The following is a 22,160-nucleotide window of genomic DNA, read 5'->3' as shown; positions in this document are numbered from 1 at the left end:
GTGGGCGGATCACGAGGTCAGGAGATCGAGACCATCCTGGCTAACACGGTGAAACCCTGTCTCTACTAAAAATACAAAAAATTAGCCAGGCGTGGTGGTGGGTGGCAGACGCCTGTAGTCCCATCTACTTGGGAGGCTGAGGCAGGAGAATGGCGTGAACCAGGAGGCAGAGCTTGCAGTGAGTGGAGACAGTGCCACTGCACTCCAGCCTGGGCGATAGATCGAGGCTCCGTCTCAAAAAAAAAAAAAGAAAGAAAGAAAGAAAGAAATTTGTTTCCTTGGAGATTACAAGGATGTGATGCCTAGAAAAGAGGGAAAAGAGTAGAAAGGACTTGAGAAAAGAGTAACAAGAGCTCCCAAGATGTTTAGGCTTTCGTCAATAATATAGGCCAGGCACAGTGGCTCACGCCTGTAATCCCAACACTTTGGGAGGCCGTGGTGGGTGGATCACTTGAGGCCAGGAGTTCGAGACCAGCCTGGCCAACATGGTGAAACCCCATCTCTACTAAAAATAAAAATAAAAATAAAATATAAAAAAATTAGCCGGGAGTGGTGGCGTGTGCCTATCATCCCAGCTACTGAGGAGACTGAGGCATGAGAATCGCTTGAACCCGAGAGGCAGAGGATGTAGTGAGCTGAGATCATGCTACTGTACTCCAGCCTGGGTGACAGAGCAAGACTCTGTCAAAATTAATAATAATAATATACAGAAGACTCTGTCTTCCTGAAACAGCTTCTCATTCCCTTTGCTTATAACTTCCCATTTCTTCTACCTCAAATGGCTTTCCTTAGATGGATGCTCTTCCTTCTTCTTTATTGATCCATGTCCTTCTTTCAAAAGAGATGCTTGACTCTCAGCACTCCCAAGAAGCCTTTACACACATTCAAACCAATTCCTTCTGGCCCTAAAAATGTAGAAGGTGGCTGGAACTCAAAAATAAGCCTATAGCTGAGGTTGCAGCTTAGATCTAAGTCAAGGATCAGCAAACCGTAGCCCATAAGCCATGTCCAGCCCACTACCTGCCTTTGTACAGCCCATGAACTAAAAATGGATTTTCCATCTATAAATGGTTGGGGGAAAAAAACAAAGGAAAAGTAATATTGCGTGACATGAAAATCACACGAACTTCACATATCAATATCCATAAATAAAGGTTTATTGGAATGCAGCCATGCTTATTTGTTTATATATTGTTTATGGCTGCTTTCACACTACAGTGGCAAAACTTATTATCTATAAGAGACAGTATAGTCACAAAGCCTAAAATATTTACTATCTGGCCCTTAACAGAAAAAAATTTGCTGATTCCTGATCTACGACATTGAAAGAGTTAGAGATGTTAAATAGGAACATGTCAAAGAAATCAATTTCAGGCAAACCAACAAAGGCTATCAAGTAGCCACATTAAGATCTAAGTCCCAAAATCAAGACTAAGTGGTTACCCCTAGAAGCAGGATATAGGGGGCAGGAAAAGAAAAAAAATCTGAAGTAATATACAAAGCAGACACTCTACACTTCGGAAGTGTGGAGGTAATATCTGTGCTGCACACTGCCACATCCCTGTACCTAGCCCACATCTTAGTGCTGGGCAGATGCCCATTAACTAGTTCTAGAATGAATGAAGTAGAAGAGAGGAAGGAGAAACATAAAGCAAATGAAACAAGCATTGCATAGGGTTGGGGATAAAAGAGGGTCCCCAACAACCACCTGAAGTTTGTCTTCCCTGTGTAATATGTCACAGGTTCTCAAAAGTTAGCAGAAACCTCCATTTGGGAAGCTAAGTGTGTGCCCAAGAGACTGAAGAAATGACTAAATAACTATGGTAACTACCCCGATGCCCATTCAAGGTCACCTTTTCCACTCCTTCCTCAGTCACCAGATGCAAATATATTTAGTCCAGAGAATAAATTCAGACGAGATTAGCAAGGGGAAGGAAATCACATATAAAGCTCATGAAATAAACAGCGCCACTTGTCACTGTTGATCTTTGATTAACTGGCTCTTCTTTCCAAAACAGGGCCTCCTTTTCTTCTTTTTCTCTCTCTGTCTTTCTCTTTGTTTTCAGGTGACACCCACACATATCCTTCAGTGTTGGCAGAGATGCTCACTCAGATAACAACTGGAGTTCATGCTGCACATTTTCATCTTCGTGTGTCATCATCACCATGTAAAACCACAACTATAGGAAAACAAAGCTGTTTGCTGCTCTTCTTCTCAACTGACATTTCCACCCAGCTCATGATTTGTTCTTTGGAGCCAGAGGAGAGTTTCAATTTATCATTGAGATAGCTCTGCCTGATGAAGTGAGAGTAAAATCCAGTCCACTTCCACCCTGAAATCCATTCATCTTTCTTCAACTTTTTGTCCCTTCAAATTCCTAGCATTCAAGGGTCTTTCACAGAGTTTCAACAGGCAAATCAGACAGGAAAATGAGCTTCGGGAAGCACACATTCTGGCCCTGAGAGTTGCACCAAGAATGAGGTCAGCTTTGAAGAGCTGATATGTTCTTTGATCACCTCAAGCAATTTATCATCTCAAGCAATTTTCAAGTGTTGGGCCCAGTGTCAACACCCTGAAATGAACAAAAGTCACTCTGAGAAATTGTGTGACCTTCTGCTCTGGACAGTGGCCTAGGTTTCTAAGTGCTAGGATCCTGTGAATCTTCAAAGAGAAAGCACATATTTCTTCTGGGTTGCCAAATCAGGGAAAGCTGAGAGGCCCCACCGTTCACATGTGTTCCTGAAGGGGTATGATCCCAGTTCACTGCAGCCTCAGCCTCCTAAGTAGCTGGGACTACAGGCCTGCACCACCACGTCTGGCTAATTTTTTTTTTTAATACAGACAAGGTCTCCCTATGTTGTTCAAGCTGGTCTTGAACTCCTAGACTCAAGTGATCCTCCTGCATTAGCCTCCCAAAGTGCTGACATTACAGGCATGAGTGACCGTGCCCAGCCCCAAACTTTCTTATGAGCACCACTGTCAAAAAGTCAAGAGTTAGGCCTCAGTTTAGGAAACACAAACAGACATTAGAAGCAAAGTTACCAGACAAGGTTCTGGTCTGCTTTCCAGACCATCCCATTTGCTGCTGCATAGTGTGATGGTTAGGTCCCCATTACAATGGATCCAGAAGCTTCTTTAATTTTTTCTCATCTATCCATTATCTCTGATCCCGACAAGATGGGAGAGAAGAAAGGGTATTGCTTTAAAAAGGAATCAATCTGTTTTATCATACTGGAGGGAAAAAGTGAATTCGGGGTTGTGGGCAATTACAATATTCACCCAGTTGGGTAGCTAGAATGTTGTGGGAGGTGTTAGGTGAAGCGAAGTTTGCATTTTATTTTGTTTTGAACTTGAGTTTCAAGGTACTAGAACCTTCTTACAGAACTGGGTTACATTATTTTTATTAGCATGGTAAAGGAGTGCTTATTGAGCAGATTCATTTAATGGCTGACTTTTTTTTTTTTACCCATCTCGTTCCTTTCCAATTGATTTGATTTGTCTTATTGAACTATCCATGAGTAACCAGCTGAGTTCAGTCTTTCTTGGAGTAGTAAGAGACATATAAGCTCATCTTTTTCAAGTTTAATTACCTTTATTAAGTTTAATAAGCTTCATTTCACCAAAGAAAAGAATCAGTTTAGAGATGAACTCATTGCACACCGATTTAATTGACTCTGAGTCACCTTCAGAGTAAAATTTCAGCGAAGGAAACAGAAGGTGCTACATGAATTATTAGACCAGCTCTTGTGTCTGTTGTTCAAGCGCCTTTCCCTTCCCCTACCCAGAAGATGATAGGGGTGTGTGTGTGTGTGTGTGTGTGTGTGTGTGTGTGTGCTATTAGAGTGTTCAGCTATGATATGAGTATGACAGGTGAAGAAGTTGAAATTTTCTGTCCCCAGCATTTCCATTTGTGAGCACTTTTTGAATCAGAGCCAGAGAAGGCATTTATAGAATTTGTTGGGGGTAAAATCACCCCAGAAAAAAGAGTAGCAGGTCAGTAGTAGGATGGGATTTTAACATTTTAGACAAAGACAACATTTTCAGAAGTCTTAAACTAAAGATATGTTTAAGATATAGCCAATACTCCATTAAGAGGGAATTTGGGGACTTCAATGGAAAATCAACTTACTCCTGACAGTGGCTGAGTTGGCATGACTTTTCTGACAGTATTGGTTTTCCTCACTGCACAAAAATTTCTAAAACGTAAATGAACTTATATTCATCAGATTTTCTTTCACTAGATTTGGCTGTGTATATATTTTACCTCCTTTTTTTTAATAAAATGAATTTTTGAACTTCTTAAGAGGAAAGTAGAAAATAGAACTGGCTTTCTCCCTCTCAAAGTATGATTATAACATTTAGACTGACCGTTAATTCATAAGGCCATGTAAAACTCATTCACTCAGTCAATAAATATTTATTATATACCAGGCACTGCTCTGGGCACTGGAGATACAGCAAGAAACAAAGCAAAGTTACTTGCCTCATGAAGCTTATAAACCACAAATAAATAAGAAAAATGTCTAATGTAAGAGATGGTAAAATGCTATGGAGAAAAATAAGCAAGGAAAGCAGACAGGGTGTGGGGTAGTTTAGGGGAGAAGATGACACTTGAGCAAGGACCTGAAGGGTGACGAGGCAAGCCAGGTCATCTACAGAAGGACATTCTAGACAGAGTAAACAGGACATGTAAAGGCCCTGAGGTAGGAACATGCCTGTGATGGTTGAGTATTCCTGACACATTCCTATATGTCAGAAAGTATGCATATGTCTATAGGAAAGAGAGACTTTCTGAGCCTCAAATGGCCTTGCAGATAACACAGACTCCCTCACCCCAGGTCTTGAGAGAGTGTATGTCACTCTCTTTGACCTGGATTATTAATAAGTCTATAGCAATCAAGATCCTGGTTCTGGGTCCTTTATTGGCACCATCTCTAATCTCCAGCATGTAGTTGAATTTAACACTTTGGGATCAGTATCCAGGTCTGGTATAGTTCCCAGCTGGCAGTGCAAATGGCTGGGATAAGGGATGAGACATCCGTTTAACCATCAATACCCTCATTAAAATAGCCGTGAGGACCGGTGGCTCAGTTAGTTAACCTGAGGGACTGATGGGGTCAAGGCTGAAGTTGGATCTCTGTCAAACTTCTCAGCACTCACATGACACAGAACACATAGGTAAGCCTAGCCTGACATCTCAAAGAGGTCAGCCATTGGTCTGATAAGAAATTGTGACTGAAGTCAAGCAAACAAACCAGAAATGTACCCTGCTTGAAGTGAAATTAGTATTTGAAAGTCTAGCTTTTTCAAAAAAGGCTAAACTGGAGATTTATACAAGGATTTACCCCACACCTCTTTTAAATAGCAAGTTCTATCCAAATTCATTGCCAAAGCGAAGCATATCTATTCTGAAAGCATATCTTTCTTAATACCAAAAGACAATATTAAAGTACAAATTTAAAGCAGACATATAGTAGTTTAGTAATTTTATCACTGAATATATAGAACATAATGTACACTTGGTCTCTTTAAATTGGCATGCTTAACCCAAATAGGTGAGCTCACAATCAAAAATTATAGGAGTACCATTAATTATAAGACTCTTACAATAATAGCAGCAAATGACATTGTTTTCTTCATAACTACCATATCTGAAACTATGAAAGCATTGCTCCTACCACTGTTTTTGAACCATTTCTTGGTTCATACTAATAGTGAAAACGGACTTCCCTATATAACATTTCTTCTTTGTTTCTGTGCAGAGTGAGTAAGAAACATCTCAAGTGTGATTCATCTTTAGTAGGCCTATTTTTCCAGTCAGAAAACAAAATCATTTATTACCATAGATCAAGTCTTTCCATTTAAAAAAAAGTATTTATTTATTTGCCACTACCATTTCAAAAAACTCTCCAGCTCTGTCATTTTCAAATACAATCTGATAACTTGGATTGAAGAACTCTGTGTGCCCAAGAAGCTGGCAAGTGGCACACGTGCCAGGGTAAATCCAACAGTTCTTCAGCACCCAAGTATTGCTGAGTTTGATCTTCTTGGGACTGATTAAATTCATGGAATGGAAGCCCACTTAAAAATCAACCAAAGTACAGTATTTTCGATCTGGAATCTCAAGATTCCTACTCCTCCCTTCCTTCTCACAATAAAAAAAATTAAAAGACCTCTTTCTATACATAAAAGTGGGAGGTGCCCTATATTTCATTACAAGATAAACTATTTCAAGAAACAGGAAAATGATGGAAGTTAAAAGGTCCTCATATTATAGCACCTCATCCCTGCGTAGTGGGTTTAAATTTGTGTTACAATATTCCCCCCTTCTTAGGCTATTGCCCAGTTTAATTTTTATACATAATTTATCTATATGGCAATAATACCAATAGCTAACATTGTATGTCGGGCATGCTACTAAATGTCAGGGATAGGCAGAGACAAAGACAGACTTGGGCCATGCCCTTATGGAGATTATACTATAGGAAGAGACATTTGTAACCATTATCTCCATTTTATAGTTGAAGAACCATCATCTTAGGTGGGCAGTGACTTGCCTGAGGCTATTCAACTACTAACGAGACTTGAACCAAGTCTACGTGCCTCTAAAACCTAAGCTCCTTCAACACCTGAATTAACTGAAGCATGAACAAATGGTGAGGGCCACTGAAGGGCCATTCTTCAAGGTCCCCAGGCATATTCTAGTTGACTCAAACTGTAGGTAGAAAAATATCCATGGTCATTTCAGGGTCAGGCCTTACCCAGCCCCTTAAGAACTCTGATGCTCTCTTCAAAAGACACATTCCAAAATACTTTCCCATGTGAATGGACCTCCAAGGTATAGGAGCAGCTGAGCCCAGAGTTTTGGAGCTCTGAGCCCTAAACCACATAAAGTCCCTGTAAAGGAGCTCTCACCAGGGCACCTTCTGCCTGACACCTTCTGGAAGATTGTCACCTAATGCTGGCTATCTCCTCAGCACATGGCAAGAATTTCATTACTCCATTCTATTCGTCCTCCTTCCAAAGAACCTTCTTGGGACTCATCCTCATACTCTAATGAATGCTAACATCCCTTTTTCACAGTATTCTCACTTCTCCTATGGACGCTCTTTCCGCAACCCACTTTGGATCTCCACACCGACATTAAAGAGACCAACTGTGCAACCCTGAAACATATGAAACAGGAAAGCTCCTCCTACCTGGTCTGATTGGAATGAACTATTAGACAAATAATCCTTCATAGTACTCAAATAATTTTGTGGTTTGTTGTTGTTGTTGTTGTTGTTGTTGTTTGAGATGGAGTCTCACTCTGTCGCCCAGGCTGGAGAGCTGTGGCACTATCTCGGCTCACTGCAACCTCCGCCTGCCAGGTTCAAGTGATTCTCATGCCTCAGCCTCCTGGGCAGCTGGGATTACAGGTGCCTGCCACCAGGCCAAGCTAAATTTTGTATTTTTAGTACAGACGGAGTTTCACCATCTTGACCAGGCTGGTCCTGACCTCAAGTGATCTGCCCACCTCGGCCTCCCAAAGTGCTGGGATTACAAGCATGAGCCACTGCGCCAGGTCCCATAGTACTCAAATAATTTTGACATAAAGTGACCTTATTTCCTGACATATTCTTTCTTCATGTAGGAGAACTATTTTATTCTTTCGAAAGTATATTGTGAACATTAACACTGAAGTCTCATGACAGGGAGTGAGGAAAGCAACTTGGTTTACCTGATATTGCTTTGAGGGAATCCCTCATTTGACCAAATCCCTCATTTGGTCAAAATGACTAAATATGATCAGAATTCATAAAAGACAATGTCTACGTATTTCTAAACTAAAGGAAAACAGCATTAAATAGGAACTACGTGGCTCATTTCATGAGTGGGAGACAGTGTTTTAATGGTTTTTAAATATGTCTTCCTATCCCTCCCCCTAGTCTAACTTACCCCGTTTAACCCACTAACCAAAAGATTAAACACCCATTTAACCAAAAGGAATGATTTCCTAGCCTTTCTTCTGCAACTAAAATGTCTGTGGATACCACACTTTGCTTGACTGAGATGTGCAGGTGAGTGAGAAAGGAAAGAGGCTCCCAGAATCCACTCCCTTTTTGTTTTCTACCCTAACTTCTCAGTCAAGTCACTAAGTACATGGTAAGTTGGAATGTGGGCCATGGCACTGTAAGACTTGGCCTGTCACAGGAAATCTCTTTTACTTCATTTCAGAGTCTCAAAATGATCTTGATATTTGGTCTAGTCACTCGAGAAAAATTGGCATTGGTGGCCCAACAGGGGCCTGAGGTGGCCGGCTGGAGATGGCGGTCATTTCCTATCCAGAGCAGTGATATTGAGCAGATGGGGGCTGCCAGCCGGCTGGCTTCTGGATAGGCGTCCGTGTCAGGAGCGATAGGCTGCGAAGTCGCGTGGTGGGGCATAGGGCTGGTAATGCTTGCGGGTGGGCCCGGGGCGGCGGGGAGTCATGTTCATGTAGTCACTGTGCAGGAGCCTGCTCCTCTTACTCCTCACCTGCAGGAAAGAGAAGTGTCAGTATGGAGGGACAATGTCATGGAAGGAGTTCTAAGACTGTGGACACAACTATTCATAATATTAACTGTCAAATGACAGAGACACTAAAACACTAACCTTTTTTGAGCACCTTGGACTTGGGTAATGACTAATCACACCCAACTACTGACTCTTCACATTGAACTTGAAAAATCTCAAAGAAAGTATTTTAGAGAAATGCATCCCTGTTACTCTCAGTGCTGTCATTTGACCTGAATTAAAAATGCACACTAATTAACATATCCACTGTTGATATGTAAATACACTTGAAGGCCCTTCCTCCTTTGACTAGGTTAAGCCTACCCACATTGTGATCTTCTTACATTAGCATTTGCTTAACAAGCTGTTTTTCCATAATTAACCGAAGAGGACTTTCAACTCCTCCAGAGTCTGTAATAATCACAAATTTGTAAAGATGGAGTCCAAACTAATGGCAATTTACAGTTCTAGACAACTAGTACATTCCTATGTCTTTATGGGTATGTATTTCTACACTCATCTCTCTTTCATAGGCTTGGCTCCATCAGGATGAATTTCCACCAGAAGTGAGGGAAGTAAGGGCAATAGTTTCACCCACCATGAATCTTAGCAAAATTTTTGACTAAGGGTTAGGAACATCATTTCTGAATCAATGTGATAGTAAAATTCTACATTTCTTAACAAATGACCCAGAAAACATCTAAAAACAGAAAGCCATCAGATTTCTGGATTCAGCATTCTCTATTATGAAAAAAGTGCCTAGTTCCTGGCACACAGGCCGATACCTAAGTAGATAATGCTGTACCTGAATGACATGATACCTGAATGAATAAATAAGTGAATGATTTCAGCCCTGGTTTTGTTTCCATACACTCCTGCCTGAGCACTTCACACCTTCCTTGTCAAAGAGGCATGCGTAAGTGCTAAAGAAAGGTTTGAAAAACACTGACCTCCATGTTACTAAACACAGCTAACATGTTTTAAGTCCTCATCTTCTTCAACTCTCAGCAGTATTCTATACTATTGATAACTCTCTTCTTTTTGTGATACTATTTCTCTTTGCCATCTATGACATCCCAGTTTTTATCCTACCTGTCTTGTCACTCCTTCCCTGCCTCCTTTGCAAGCTCATCCTTCTCTAACCAGCCGTTAGAATTTCTCACTGCTTGGTCCTAGGCCTTCTTCTCTATCCTCTTTCCCTAGGCAATCTTATCCACATTCACAGCTTCAATTACCACCTACTCACCCAAATTTATATCTCTGGACTAAACCTCAAAGCCACTCTAAACTCAACATGCCTAAAATAAAACTCAAGATTTCCCCCAAATGCTGTTTTTTTTAACCAGTGTTTCTCATCTGAGTGAATGACACTACCATATATACAGTTGCCCAAGACAGACCTCCTAACCTCATCCTTGACACCTCAAGCTCCCTTAATCCCTGTCCCAGGAGACATTTAGTGAAGTCTAAAAACATTTTGGATCATCACAACGGGGAGGGATGCTACTGGCATCTACTGGGTAGAGGTCAGAGATGCTGCTAAACATCCTACAATGCAATGAAGAATTGTTTTGGTTCTACATCCTTTCTGTAAATGAAAGACTAGAGCTGTCTTGAGCACAAGATCACAGCAGGGCAGGGGTGAGGCCGAGGAAATGTCTGTCCCCAGATGAGTGTAGAAAACAGCTGATAACCTGGGAAGCATTTTTAGTACTTACTCCAACCCTGAGGACTCCCTTTGCCAAACCTCCAAGTGTCAGCCTCTGCCTCCAGACACCCAAACCAAATCATAGCTGGTAGAGAGGCCACAGCAATAAAGGTGTCTTGATTCTCAGGTTCTTTACATTGCACATAAAATAATGAAAGGTCTGTTGCAGTCAGCTCCCATGCTTATCCTCAAGTGATTGTCAGATGGCAGACTTACTTATTATCACCCTAACTCTAAACACAGCAGTGGGATGAAAATGACAGATGCATGGCTGGGAACAAACACCACGCAGAACCTACAGCACCCATGTGCATTGAGTATGTGTGCATATGTGTGCAGGAAGTACCTACCCTATGTGTCTGTGTCATCTCCACCCCTTCAACAGTGAATATCAGCTAATGATATGTGATTTCTGGACCATTCCTCCTTTGCCCTTCTCCCCATGCCAGCCTTACCCACTTGTTTCCTGGGAACAGCAGCAATACACAGGGCATATGCAAGGTAATCTACTTAAGTACATGGTCTTCAAGAATCTACTGGATTATTATAAAAAGCAGACGCTACCTGTACACACACTATCTACATTCCTCACATTATGATCTGCAGTGGGGAACATAATGTTTTTTAAAAAGATTTCTTTAGGAAAACGGGCAGCTTTACCAGCACAGCTGCATGAACGGAGAATTGAAAGACAGTGACAGGTGCTGGCCTGTGACAGCTTGACCAAAGGGAGCTCTTTATTTACTCAAATGTCAACATCAGGTCAAGAACTGAGATAGAATCTGCAGCTGCTCCCAGAAACCCGCTCAGCCTAGAAACCCACTCAACCCAGAACTGCCTACAGTAGCATATCATAGGCCCTCAGGAAGTTCCGGAAAACAGCAACTTACATCAAGGCACGCTGCAGACCAGCCAAAAATAGGATCTCAGAAAATTACCCAGGAAATAGCTAAACTCCAGGGATCCATAATGGCCTAGATGCCCAACTCAGCAAGGTACTTGTTGCTTAAATAGCAACAGCAGGAAAAGATGAGCCCAGAGTGAAAATACTATGTTATTCTACGAAATATAGACAAACTTGTATTTATACTCTTTTGGTAAGAGAGTACAAAGACCCAGGTTTGAGATGCAGATAAGTGGTAGTTTTTATTGGGTAACCAAATTGACTACAAGAGTCCACAAATGACAGGACTGCCCAATTCACAGGGGGTCTGTAAGACAAAGTAAAACAAAAATAAAATTTTTTAAAACAAAGCAAGATGAATCTCACTAGGAATTAGTAGTACTGCCAAGGAAAAACCCAGTGTGTCTACGATGTGTCTGAGTTGAAAGTGAACGGTTTAAATTCATTGAAAGTGAGAAGCTGCTTTTGTCCCTTTGGGTGACTCAAGTCACTCAACAAATTGATGTCTCATTATAGTAACTGACATTCTAATGAATATTTATAATAAGTCTTCAATAATGAGCAGTGTCCTCTGGCCATTGAAGGTTAAAGTAGTTCCCAAAACTACTTTCTGCAGAGCTAGTAAATTACTTTGACCTAGGTCAGCATATCACAGGGGAATGCCTTTCCTGGAGGGGTATCCAAAGGGCCACTGCACCTGGCCTTTAAGTTAGAAAGTTGAGACTCCCAATGAGAGGATTGAAAAGCCATATGGTAGGCCTAAAAGCCAATGGCCAGAGATTAAGAAGAAACAAGAACTAAGAATTCTAAAAACTCAAAAATTATCAGCAAACACCAGAGGATCAAAGCTAGAAGGTAAGTTGGATGAAGATACCAAGATCTGGAAAGATGAAAGTAGTCAACTAACATCAGAGGCAGAATTCAGGCAACATTTTATAATACCAAAGCCCCACCTTCAGGGTTGGGCAACTTGCAGAAGGCAAGCCAGGCAAATTCTTAAGATGATACCTAGTATAAAGAATTTCCAGGAACAAGCAACCACTTTGTTTCCTACCCTGCGGCAAGTACAGAGTAAGCAACAGGCAGCCTGACAAATGTCCATCTGAGCTCTAGAGTCTTCTGAACTGCAAGGAGCATGTGGGGAACAACTGAAAGGTAAGCTTTGGCAATAGGCCAAGAAGAATCTAAAAGAATCTAAGACTGGGTAATAGGAAGGCATGACTGTGGATCCAGGTCTGTACCCGCAGTCACCAAGCTGATAGTAAACAGAATGACTTCACATGATATGGCTTTCAGAAATCACTGACCCATCTATGAATTAGGTACATATATGGATTATGTCTTAAAGATGAGTATCATACTTCAGGCAGACTCATTTAAATCCTTAATTTGACCTCTCTGGAGGTTATCAATTCATCAATCCAATAAGCATTCATTAAGCACCAAATGTACTTAATATCAAATGGAGAATATCAAGAGAAATAGTCTTTTGGAGACTATCAAGAGAAATAGTCTTTTATGCTTGAGAATACATTTCTCATTGAAGAAATGACTCATCCATGCATGTAACTTCTAGAAAAAAATTCAAAGACAACATGGAGTCAATACATTCTGTACCATACTATGTACCTAAGAAGTTTCTGAGTAAGAACAAGGGTCACTCAGGGGTACGTTCTTAACTGTAGGTGCGTTCATCAAAATGTGTTCAAACCCAGGCCAAAAATTCAATGTTGAGGAAGGTAAAGAAAAATACACCACATTTATTATATAAACATTTGCAAAAGTTAGTACTTCAATTCAGTGGTGAGAGCTCAGAAAATTCTAACTCCCATTATAGTTTCATAATGACAGCACCATACTTGGCCTCACACAATTCAACTGCTTCAGAGGAGAAAAAAAAATATGACTCAGATAAACAGATCTAGTTTCTTTGCTAGGTTTGAATACACAATTTCAGTAGCCAAGTTTCTCATGATTTTTGATCAAGCCAACATTGTCCATTGGCTTCAGTTGCCCAGCTTCCCAAGTTGCCTAGGTGTTTTATACATATATACGCATTAAAACTGTTCTATGTGTCATAATTATATTGCAAAATGGGGAGAAGAAAGGCAACTGCTCCTAATCCCTCCACCCTAATTTACCCATTTAGCTTCTTATTTTGCCTCACCACCTACTCAATGCCTTCTGGGAAATCTAACTCATATCAGATTTTTATCTCAGATAGAGTTGAACAAGCTAAAAGAGAACCTACTCAAGCATGGGGAAAAGAAAATCATCATCCTATATTAAACAGAAAATAAACCACATAGGCAAAATTCTTGAATGTGTTCAGATTTCATGTGCAGTGGAAAAGTTACATAAAAGCAGTGCTGCTTCTCTTACCCAGAAAATAATAAAGGCCACTGTTACTAGCAAGCTATAGCAAGCCAGGACTCCACCAACCACCACCAGCACCCAAAAGGGCTTAGAAGGTCCGGGAAATAGGGGACTTGGACAAAGGTGTTTCCCTGAAAAACAAAATAGAGTGGATTAAATGATACAGGAATAGCAATTGAGTGCATTTCCTTCCTTGTGAACATCAGAGAAAAATGTGAAAGAAATAAAAATATTAAACATATCACCAGCTTAGAGTGAATAGATTTCCTCTTTGAGACTTACCCAACCCCACCACTGACCATGATCTGGTCAGTTTTCACGACCACAGTTGAAAGCCATTACGTTAGGATGGTACACTGGTAGACTTGTATTCACTTGACTTTGTGGATTCTACTGTGTGATTCAAAATGGTGACTTCCAATGGCCTTAACCTAACTTTATCCCTTTCTCCCATCAGAAGATAGTTAATCTAGACCCTAAACTGCATTCTTGGAATAAGTTAAATAATATACATGTTTTCAAGCCTTAAGAAAATCATCAGCCTACTATGGCAGTCAGAACACTGGACTGCTAATCAGAGGATAAATTTCTAGTTCCAACCCTGTCTCATAGATTATATAATGACAAACAAATCACTTTATATCCTTAGGAATCAAAAGGGGATGAGAAGGAACCTATAGAATTCTATTCAAAATTGGAGAAAATTAGAACTAGAAAGCATACCAAAAATCCTCTAGTCCATTGATTTTCCATCCTAGCTGCACAATAAATTATCTGAGAAAGTTTGAAAATATAATGATGTCCAGCACCCCTTCCTCAACCCATATCAATTACATCAGAATCTCAGGGCTGGAACTAGGCATTGGTATTTCTTTTAAAACCTACTCAGATTTATAATATACAGATAGGATTGAAAATTACTAAGTACAGGATCATTGGTGTCCTTCTCAGTTCTAACATAAATGATATGTGTATATGTGTGTATACATATATATAAAATACTATCCTAAAGTAGCATGTCTTTCATATAGGAAAAAATATTTCACTCTTAGCTACAAGCAAAATAGCATAATTTTTTAACCTTTGACTTGATACAATTAAAATATTCTGTTTGGATATTACAGATATTAGAAATCTAAATAGGACTCAGCAAACAAAATATTCACACATTAATTGTCTCTATTTTGCCAGAACACAAAAGCTTATCTGCCACATTAACAGTTCTTTCCTTATTTAGTATCCTATTTTTCATCAGCATGGCTCTGTTCCAGCATTGAAGAAAAACCATTTATTGGCATTATGCTAGGATTCAGTACAAAACTGAACATATGTGTTTCTTAATATCATTCCACAAAAATGAAAAGCTATGATATATCCACAAAGTATACCAAAAAATCAAACTTTACTTGTTGCTACCAATACTGTATTCTTCTGAGTTGGGGAATCATGATTTTTCTCCCTAACATTTAGGCAGAACATAACGTCAACAAAAGCTCAGTAGACTTATTTTCACTAATTCACAAATACTGCTTAACAGTTGTACTGAGTTTTTGACTATGAAAAAGTTAGGTGACTTATCCAAGATCACACAGTTGATTAATAGCAAATTTTATGTCCCCCGGTTTCTAGTCCAGGATTCTTTGTATATTTCAGAAAATGGAAAGGTACGGGCTGGGCGCGGTGGCTTACGCCTGTAATCACAGCACTTTGGGAGGCCCAGGTGGGCAGATCACGAGGTCAGGAGATTGAGACCATCCTTGCTAACACGGTGAAACCCCGTCTCTACTAAAAGTACAAAAAATGGCTGGGCGCGGTGGATCACGCCTGTAATCCCAGCACTTTGGGAGGCCAACACGGGCGGGTCACGAGGTCAGGAAATCGAGACCATCCTGGCTAACAAGGTGAAACCCTGTCTCTACTAAAAATATAAAAAATTAGCCGGGCATGGTGGCAGGTACCTGTAGTCCCAGCTACTCAGGAGGCTGAGGCAGGAGAATGGCGTGAACCTGGGAGGCGGAGCTTGCAGTGAGCCGAGATCGCCTCACCGCATTCCAGCCTGGGCGACAGAGCAAGACTCCCTCTCAAAAAAATTAATTAATTAATTTAAATAAATAAATAAATATACAAAAAATAAGCCAGGCGTGGTGGCGGGCACCTGTAGTCCCAGCTGATCGGGAGGCTGAGGCAGGAGAATGACGTGAACCCGGGAGGCAGAGCTTGCAGTGAACTGAGATCCCGCCACTGCACTCCAGCCTGGGCGACAGAGCGAGAGTCCGTCTCAAAAAAAAAGAAAAAGAAAAAGAAAAGAAAAGAAAAGAAAAGGAAGGAAGGAAGGAAGGAAGGAAGGAAGGAAGGAAGGAAGGAAAAAGAAACTGGAAAGGTACTTTTACAGAGGAAGATTATGGAGCACAAAAAAAGAATTAATTAGAAATAGAACTGAGTCTTCCTGAGTCTTAACCCATTAGACCCAGCTGTTACTTGAGGGCACCTGGGCTTACATTTTAATGGTAACCTCTTTTCTGCCATGATCCACTCGAATGGAGAAAAATGATCTGTTCCCACATGCGGTAACTTCATCACTTACTCTCCCGCTCAATGTCAGCAAAGGAAAATAAAGATATTCAAAATATAACCTTGAATCTCCTCTACAGTAAAGGGAAAAAATTTTCTGAAAACATTATTTGTCTTTGTTAGTATCAAATCACTTAGGCCTTATTCAACCCCACCACTGACCACGACCCAGTTTTCAGGACTGCATTTGAAAACCATTACTTTAGGGTGGTACACTGGTAAAGTTGTATCTTACCTTTCACATGGATAATGGTTCCATTGCTCTTCTCATTGTCTAGGTAAGGAGGAGGATACATAACTTCAATTTTGCAGAAGTAAATATCTGTTTGGTTAACATACAAATTCTGGAGGTAGAATGTCACTGATTCATTTCCCAATTTCCCATCACAGTTGAACCCCGTTTTTGAGTAAACCTGAAGCTGCTGGGAGTAATTCCCATATACAACACAGACTTCCACAGCACTATCCAGTCCTTTGTGAAGGGATGCCCGGAACTCCCTTGAGAAGAGATTGTAGGAATACTTGCAGCTAAGGTTGACCGCATTGTCGTACGCTACAAGCATGGGCGACTGCTTCACCAAAATCTTGTTTCCTGGGGGAAAAAAAAAATCATTTGCTTAGAACAAGAATATAAGGATAATTTTTCTTCCTGAAAGCAAAATATATTAATTAACTAAATGAACAGATCTCCAGCAAAGGTTTTCTCTTGGCAGAAGATGTAGGACCTCTTCAGGGGATAATTATACTGAGAGTTCAAAAGTTAACATTTCAATATTATTTTCATCCTCTTTTGAATGGAACAATGGAGCATGTTTTCACCCGGAAGGCAGTACATGGCTTTCTGTTAGCATTGAGCACCACAGCTAGGCACTCACAATTTTTAAATCTATATTCCTGAGACATTAATATTAATCATGCATTGGGCCAATTTCCTGACTGAGTGATATATTTGGAGGTGGCTTTACTGCCTGACACAGACACACAAATAGATCTGTTTCTTTGTTTGTTTGTTTTTGAGACAGAGTCTTGCTCTGTTGCCCAGGCTGAAGTGCAGTGGTGCAATCTCAGCTCACTGCAACCTCTACCCACCGAGTTCAAACAATTCTCCTGCCTCAGTCTCTTAAGTAGCTGGGATTACAGGTATGCACCACCACGCCCAGCTAATTTTTCTATTTTTTTAGTATAGACGGGGTTTCACCATGTTGGCTAGGCTGGTCTCGAACTCCTGGCCTCAAGTGATCTGACCACCTTGGCCTCCCAAAGTGCTGGGATTACAAGCATGAGCCACCACGCCCAACCTACAAATAGATTTGTTTTTAAGTTGTGATACAGGTTTTTGTAAAGGAATTAAAATATTTTGAAACATTTTTACTTTGTTTATTGCCCATTGCAAGAGTGGGATGAAGAGATAAGAAAAAATATAACCCAAGAGTTTGCTTTAATGTGTTTTCCACACCAAATTTAGAGAATAGCCTCCCCCAAGAAATTCATAGATCTATTCCCTTAAATCATGAAAGGTGAAAGACTCCAGAGGGGAGTTATCTCTCTGGTCCATCATCTACCTTTACTGCTATCCCAATAAAAGATCAAAGAATCTGGAGACCATTTAGTTCAATCTTTAAAAGCAAAGAACCTGAAACTAGTTTATCAACTCCATAAGTGAAGAGAACACATTGATCTCATTTCCCATGGTATCCTCATTGTTGGCACATGACAATATTATTTCTTTTTTTTTTTTTTTCTTTTCTAATGACTGTATAAGGCCTAGAAACATTAGCTGGTTTGTCTGAAGTCACCAAACAAATGGTGAGCAAAGCCAGAACTAAAACCCAAGTTGGCTGTGACCACCTGAGAAATAGACCACTGAAGCACTGAGAAACTGAGAATCAACTTTGCAACCAAGACACCTTCCAAAATTTTTCTTTTTTTTTTTTTTTTTCTGGAGACGGAATTTCACTCTTGTTGCCCAGGCTGGAGTGCAATGGTGCGATCTCAGCTGACTGCAACCTCCGCCCTCTGGGTTCAGGTGATTCTCCTGCCTCAGCCTCCCGAGTAGCTGGGATTACAGGCATGCACCACCATGCCCGGCTAATTTTCTATTTTTAGTAGAGACGGGGTTTCTCCATGTTGGTCAGGCTCGTCTCGAACTCCCGACCTCAGGTGATCCACCGCCTCGGCCTCCCAAAGTGCTGGGATTACAGGTGTGAGCCACTGCGCCTGGCCCTCAAGAATTTTTCTAAAACAACAAACCACTTTGTGTCTTTGATTCAAATTTCAATGCAAACAAAAGCATTTTTTTGCTCTTGTTTTGGGGTATGTTAATAATTATTTACCTACTTGCATTTCTTTTAAGTTTATTTGAAGCAACATCCCGTATACCCACACTGAAGAGCCAAATAAAATCAGATTCATTTTTAAATGAAATTTACAATTTAACTGAATTTGAATTCATATACACAGGTGTTTTGTTTTGGTTTTGGTAAGAAGGAAATGGCATAGAACTAAATTAATAGTAGCTTTTTGTCTCCTATGTAATCAATAATGCTGGCTGGGGATGATGACTCACACCTTTGTGATCCTAGCACTTTGGGAGGCCAAGGCGGGATGAATGCTTGAGCCCAGGAGTTCAAGACCAGCCTGGGCAACATAGAACCCATCTCTACAAAATTCTTTTTAAAAAATCATTGCTGGCTTTATATCAAGAACTTTAAAATGAAAAAATATCTGTGCCCAAGTCCTCCCACTTCTGGAAATTCTGATTTAATTGGTCTAGGCTGGGGGGAAGGATTGATACTAAGTTTTTTTTCTTTATTTTAGATAATAACTTTATTGAGATATAATTCAGGTACTATAAAGTTTGCTGTTTTAAAGTGTAAAATTCAGAGATTTTTTAGTATATTCACAAAGTTATGAATGAATCACCACTATCTGATTCCAGAACATTTTCATTACTCCATAAAGAAATACCATACCCATTTACCATCACCCTGCTTCCTCCCTCCCTTAAATCCCTGGAAACCACTAATCTACTTTGGCCCTATGAATTTGCCTATTCTGGACTTTTTTTATAAGTAGAATCATAAAATATGTGGCTTTTTGTGTCTCGCTTCTTTCACTTAGCATGTTTTCAAGTTTCATCCATGTTGTTGCATGCACCAGAACTTCACTCTTCATGGCCAAATAATATTCCATCGTATGGCTATACTACATTTTGTTTTTCTATTCATCACTTTTTGGCTATTACGAATAATGCTACTATGAGTATTTGCATACAGATTTTTGTGTGGACGTATGTTTTCAACTCTCTTAGGTATTTGCCAGCAGTAAAATTGCTGGGTCATATGGTAACTCTATGTTTAACTTTTTGAGGAATCGTCAAACTGTTGCCAAAGCAACTGCACCATTGTATATTCTCACCAGCAGTGAATGAGGGCTCCAATTTATCCTCACCCTTGTCGACACTTGTTATTGTTCATCTTTTCTATTATAGCCATCCTGGTGGACATGAAGTGATATCTCATCATGGTTTGATTTGCTATTTCTCTAATAACTAATGATGCTAAGCATCTTTTCATGTGCTTATTAGCCATTGGTCTATTCTTTTTAGAGAACTCTCTATTCAGATCATTTGCCCATTTATTAACTGGTTAGGCTATTTATCTTTTTATTATTGAATTATTAGAGTTCTGTATACATTTTTTATACTTTTTATTTTTTTATTTTTACAGAGTCTCACTCTGTCACCCAGGCTGGAGTGCAGTGGCATGATCTTGGCTCACTGCAGCCTCTGCCACCCAGGATCAAGCAATCCTCCTGCCTCAGCCTCCCGAGTAGCTGGAATTGGAGGTGACCACCACCACCCCCAGCTAATTTTTATATTTTTAGTAGAGATGGGGTTTCTCCACGTGGGCCAGGCTGGTCTCAAACTCCTGACCTCAGGCGATCTGCCTGCCTCAGCCTTGATACAAGTTTCTTATCAGATATGTGATTTGTAAATGTTTTCTCTCATTCTGTGGATTGTCTTTCATATTATCTTAAAAGTTCCCCCACTTGATTCTAATATTCAATTGGGTTGAAAGCCACTATGGCCTAGTGGAATTCACCTGACAACATATTTAGAATCACCTGGAAAAATCTAAAAGCCTTTGGTTTTCCAAGGCCAATTAAATCAGAATCTCTAGGTATAGGACCCAGGCATCCATTCATATTTTTTAAGTTTCTCTAGTAATTCTAGATGGCAGTCAAATTTGAGAACCAGTGGCCTAACAGAGGAAAACTAACTTCTTATCCTCAAATCGGCCTCCACAGGTTTTTCCAACCTCATTTCCTCAAACCGAAGCCCTCCTAATTAGACCATTTAAGCCAACATCCCAAGAACAGACTGTGAGCATTCCTACCTCCATGCTTTGTCTACTAACTCCTTGGCACAGAGCACCACTCCCTTCTCAGGTCTCAAAATGATTACTATCTGTATCGCTCACTTGACATTTGGTCGAGTTATACCTTTTAAACAACTCTTGTTTCACATGCTTCAATTTGCTTAGCTTTGGATTCATGTGCATTTCCCTTAGGCCCCTGGTTTCCAAGTCTCTTGACAGAAAGGACCACATGTTATGCTTCTTTACATAACACAGTATGACTAATAGACTCTCATTAAATAATTGTTGAGTGAAAGATGGTGATTCGGCTGTATTGTTGTTATCAGCAGCTAGGTTTGACTACCATCTCATTAAATCCTTTTTGGAAACCTGTGTCAACAACTTTAACTTCACTTATTATTTGTTCCACAAATATTTTGCAAAAGCACTGAAAAATAAACATGCAAAGAATCAAAAAGTTCGACCTGTCTTAATACAAACATCCAATTTGTTTTTTTGTTTTTGATTTATTTTGTTTGTTTCCTTTTTTTACTTAGAAGGAGTCATTAGGTCAGTTCTAATCGGAAGAGCAACCAACTCCAGCAAGCAATGCCTGCATCTCTCCTCCTTTTCAGAGAGTGAGTGCAGGTTAGGCATTTGTATTCTGCTTGCTCACCCCCCTGGGAATTGTGTTTCTATTGCTAATTATTTGGATTCTGTTTTAATGCACATTCAAATTCTTCCTGATCTGCCTTTGTGAGCTGATTTAAAGAAAAAGATGAGAATGAGAATAGGACTTCTTTGTGGAGACAAAAAAGGGAGTGTGGGTGGGCTGGAGAGAAACCCCAGATGGCTCCCCAGTTTGACTCCCTCTCCCAGCACACACAGTGAGGTGGAGAGAGGGAAGGGAGAGAGAGGAAGGAAGAAAAGCTGTGGCATCTAGAGTCCAGTGGTTTGCTGAATATGTCCTGTCTAACTCAGGGTGTGACATGTTCCTAAGATGCACGTGGGAGAGAAGAATTGATTTCCCAAAAATGAATGCCACTCAATTCCTGTCCTACGGCAGCTCATGATCTGATGGGGAAGAAAGATATAAATAGACCCTACTTTAAACATAGTGACACAGTGATCTGCACAAAACTTCCGGGGGCAACAGGGAAACCAGTTAAGGATCTCAGGAGATGACGGCTGACCTGAGTCCTGAAGGAGTACGCATACATGGATTTGACCAACTTTTACTAAGTACAAGTTAGCCTGGCTAAGATGTGTCTTTGTGTTGGGGACTGGGGTGAGGTGGGAGAGTGTGTGTTTGGGCTGGGGTGAGTTAGGGGACTGTGGGGAGGATAAGACAAAGAGAGAAAAAGAGTAGTCTGGGCAAGGGAGATGAGGAGGGTAAGAGTGTGGCCGACTTGGGGAATTACAGCTACCTTCTTTTTGCTGGGCCATGAGTTACGAAAGACAAGATTGTCAGAGCAAGCATAGTTCACTCCATTAGAGAGCTTTGGCTCTCTTCTGAAGGTGATGAAGATCTACTGAAGGCTTTTATGCAGAAAAGTGCTAAGATTTTGCTGGAAAAGAGCTTGAAAACTATTTGTTTTCGATAAGGCCATTTGAGGAAAAGCCATCCAATTTATTGTTCATGTTTACTTTTCTCCCTCTTCTTTGTCAACATAGATCATTTTTAAATTAGCTGGCTCTCAAACACAG

At 40.4% G+C, this 22,160-nt stretch overlaps 1 protein-coding gene across 2 annotated transcripts in view; it reads right to left on the bottom strand.

Annotated features, from left to right (window-relative positions):
• Positions 1-4,398: 4,398 nt before the first annotated feature.
• The window catches only part of CD28 (CD28 molecule), a 33,693-nt gene continuing 15,931 nt past the window's right edge, over positions 4,399-22,160 (bottom strand). For both annotated transcript variants that reach the window (XM_057301478.1, XM_003820778.4), the window contains exons 2-4: positions 16,331-16,687; positions 13,531-13,655; positions 4,399-8,518 (exon numbers count right to left, since the gene is read on the bottom strand). In XM_057301478.1, coding sequence (XP_057157461.1) covers positions 8,390-8,518; positions 13,531-13,655; positions 16,331-16,687 — 611 coding nt within the window. In that variant the 3' untranslated portion in view covers positions 4,399-8,389. The remainder of the gene's footprint in view (positions 8,519-13,530; positions 13,656-16,330; positions 16,688-22,160) is intronic.

This window comes from Pan paniscus, chromosome 13 (assembly GCF_029289425.2).
Source record: "Pan paniscus chromosome 13, NHGRI_mPanPan1-v2.0_pri, whole genome shotgun sequence".
In the NCBI taxonomy this organism is placed as follows: domain Eukaryota; kingdom Metazoa; phylum Chordata; class Mammalia; order Primates; family Hominidae; genus Pan; species Pan paniscus.
Note: the sequence above shows the minus strand (reverse complement) of the source record. Positions and strands in the feature narration are given on the sequence as shown.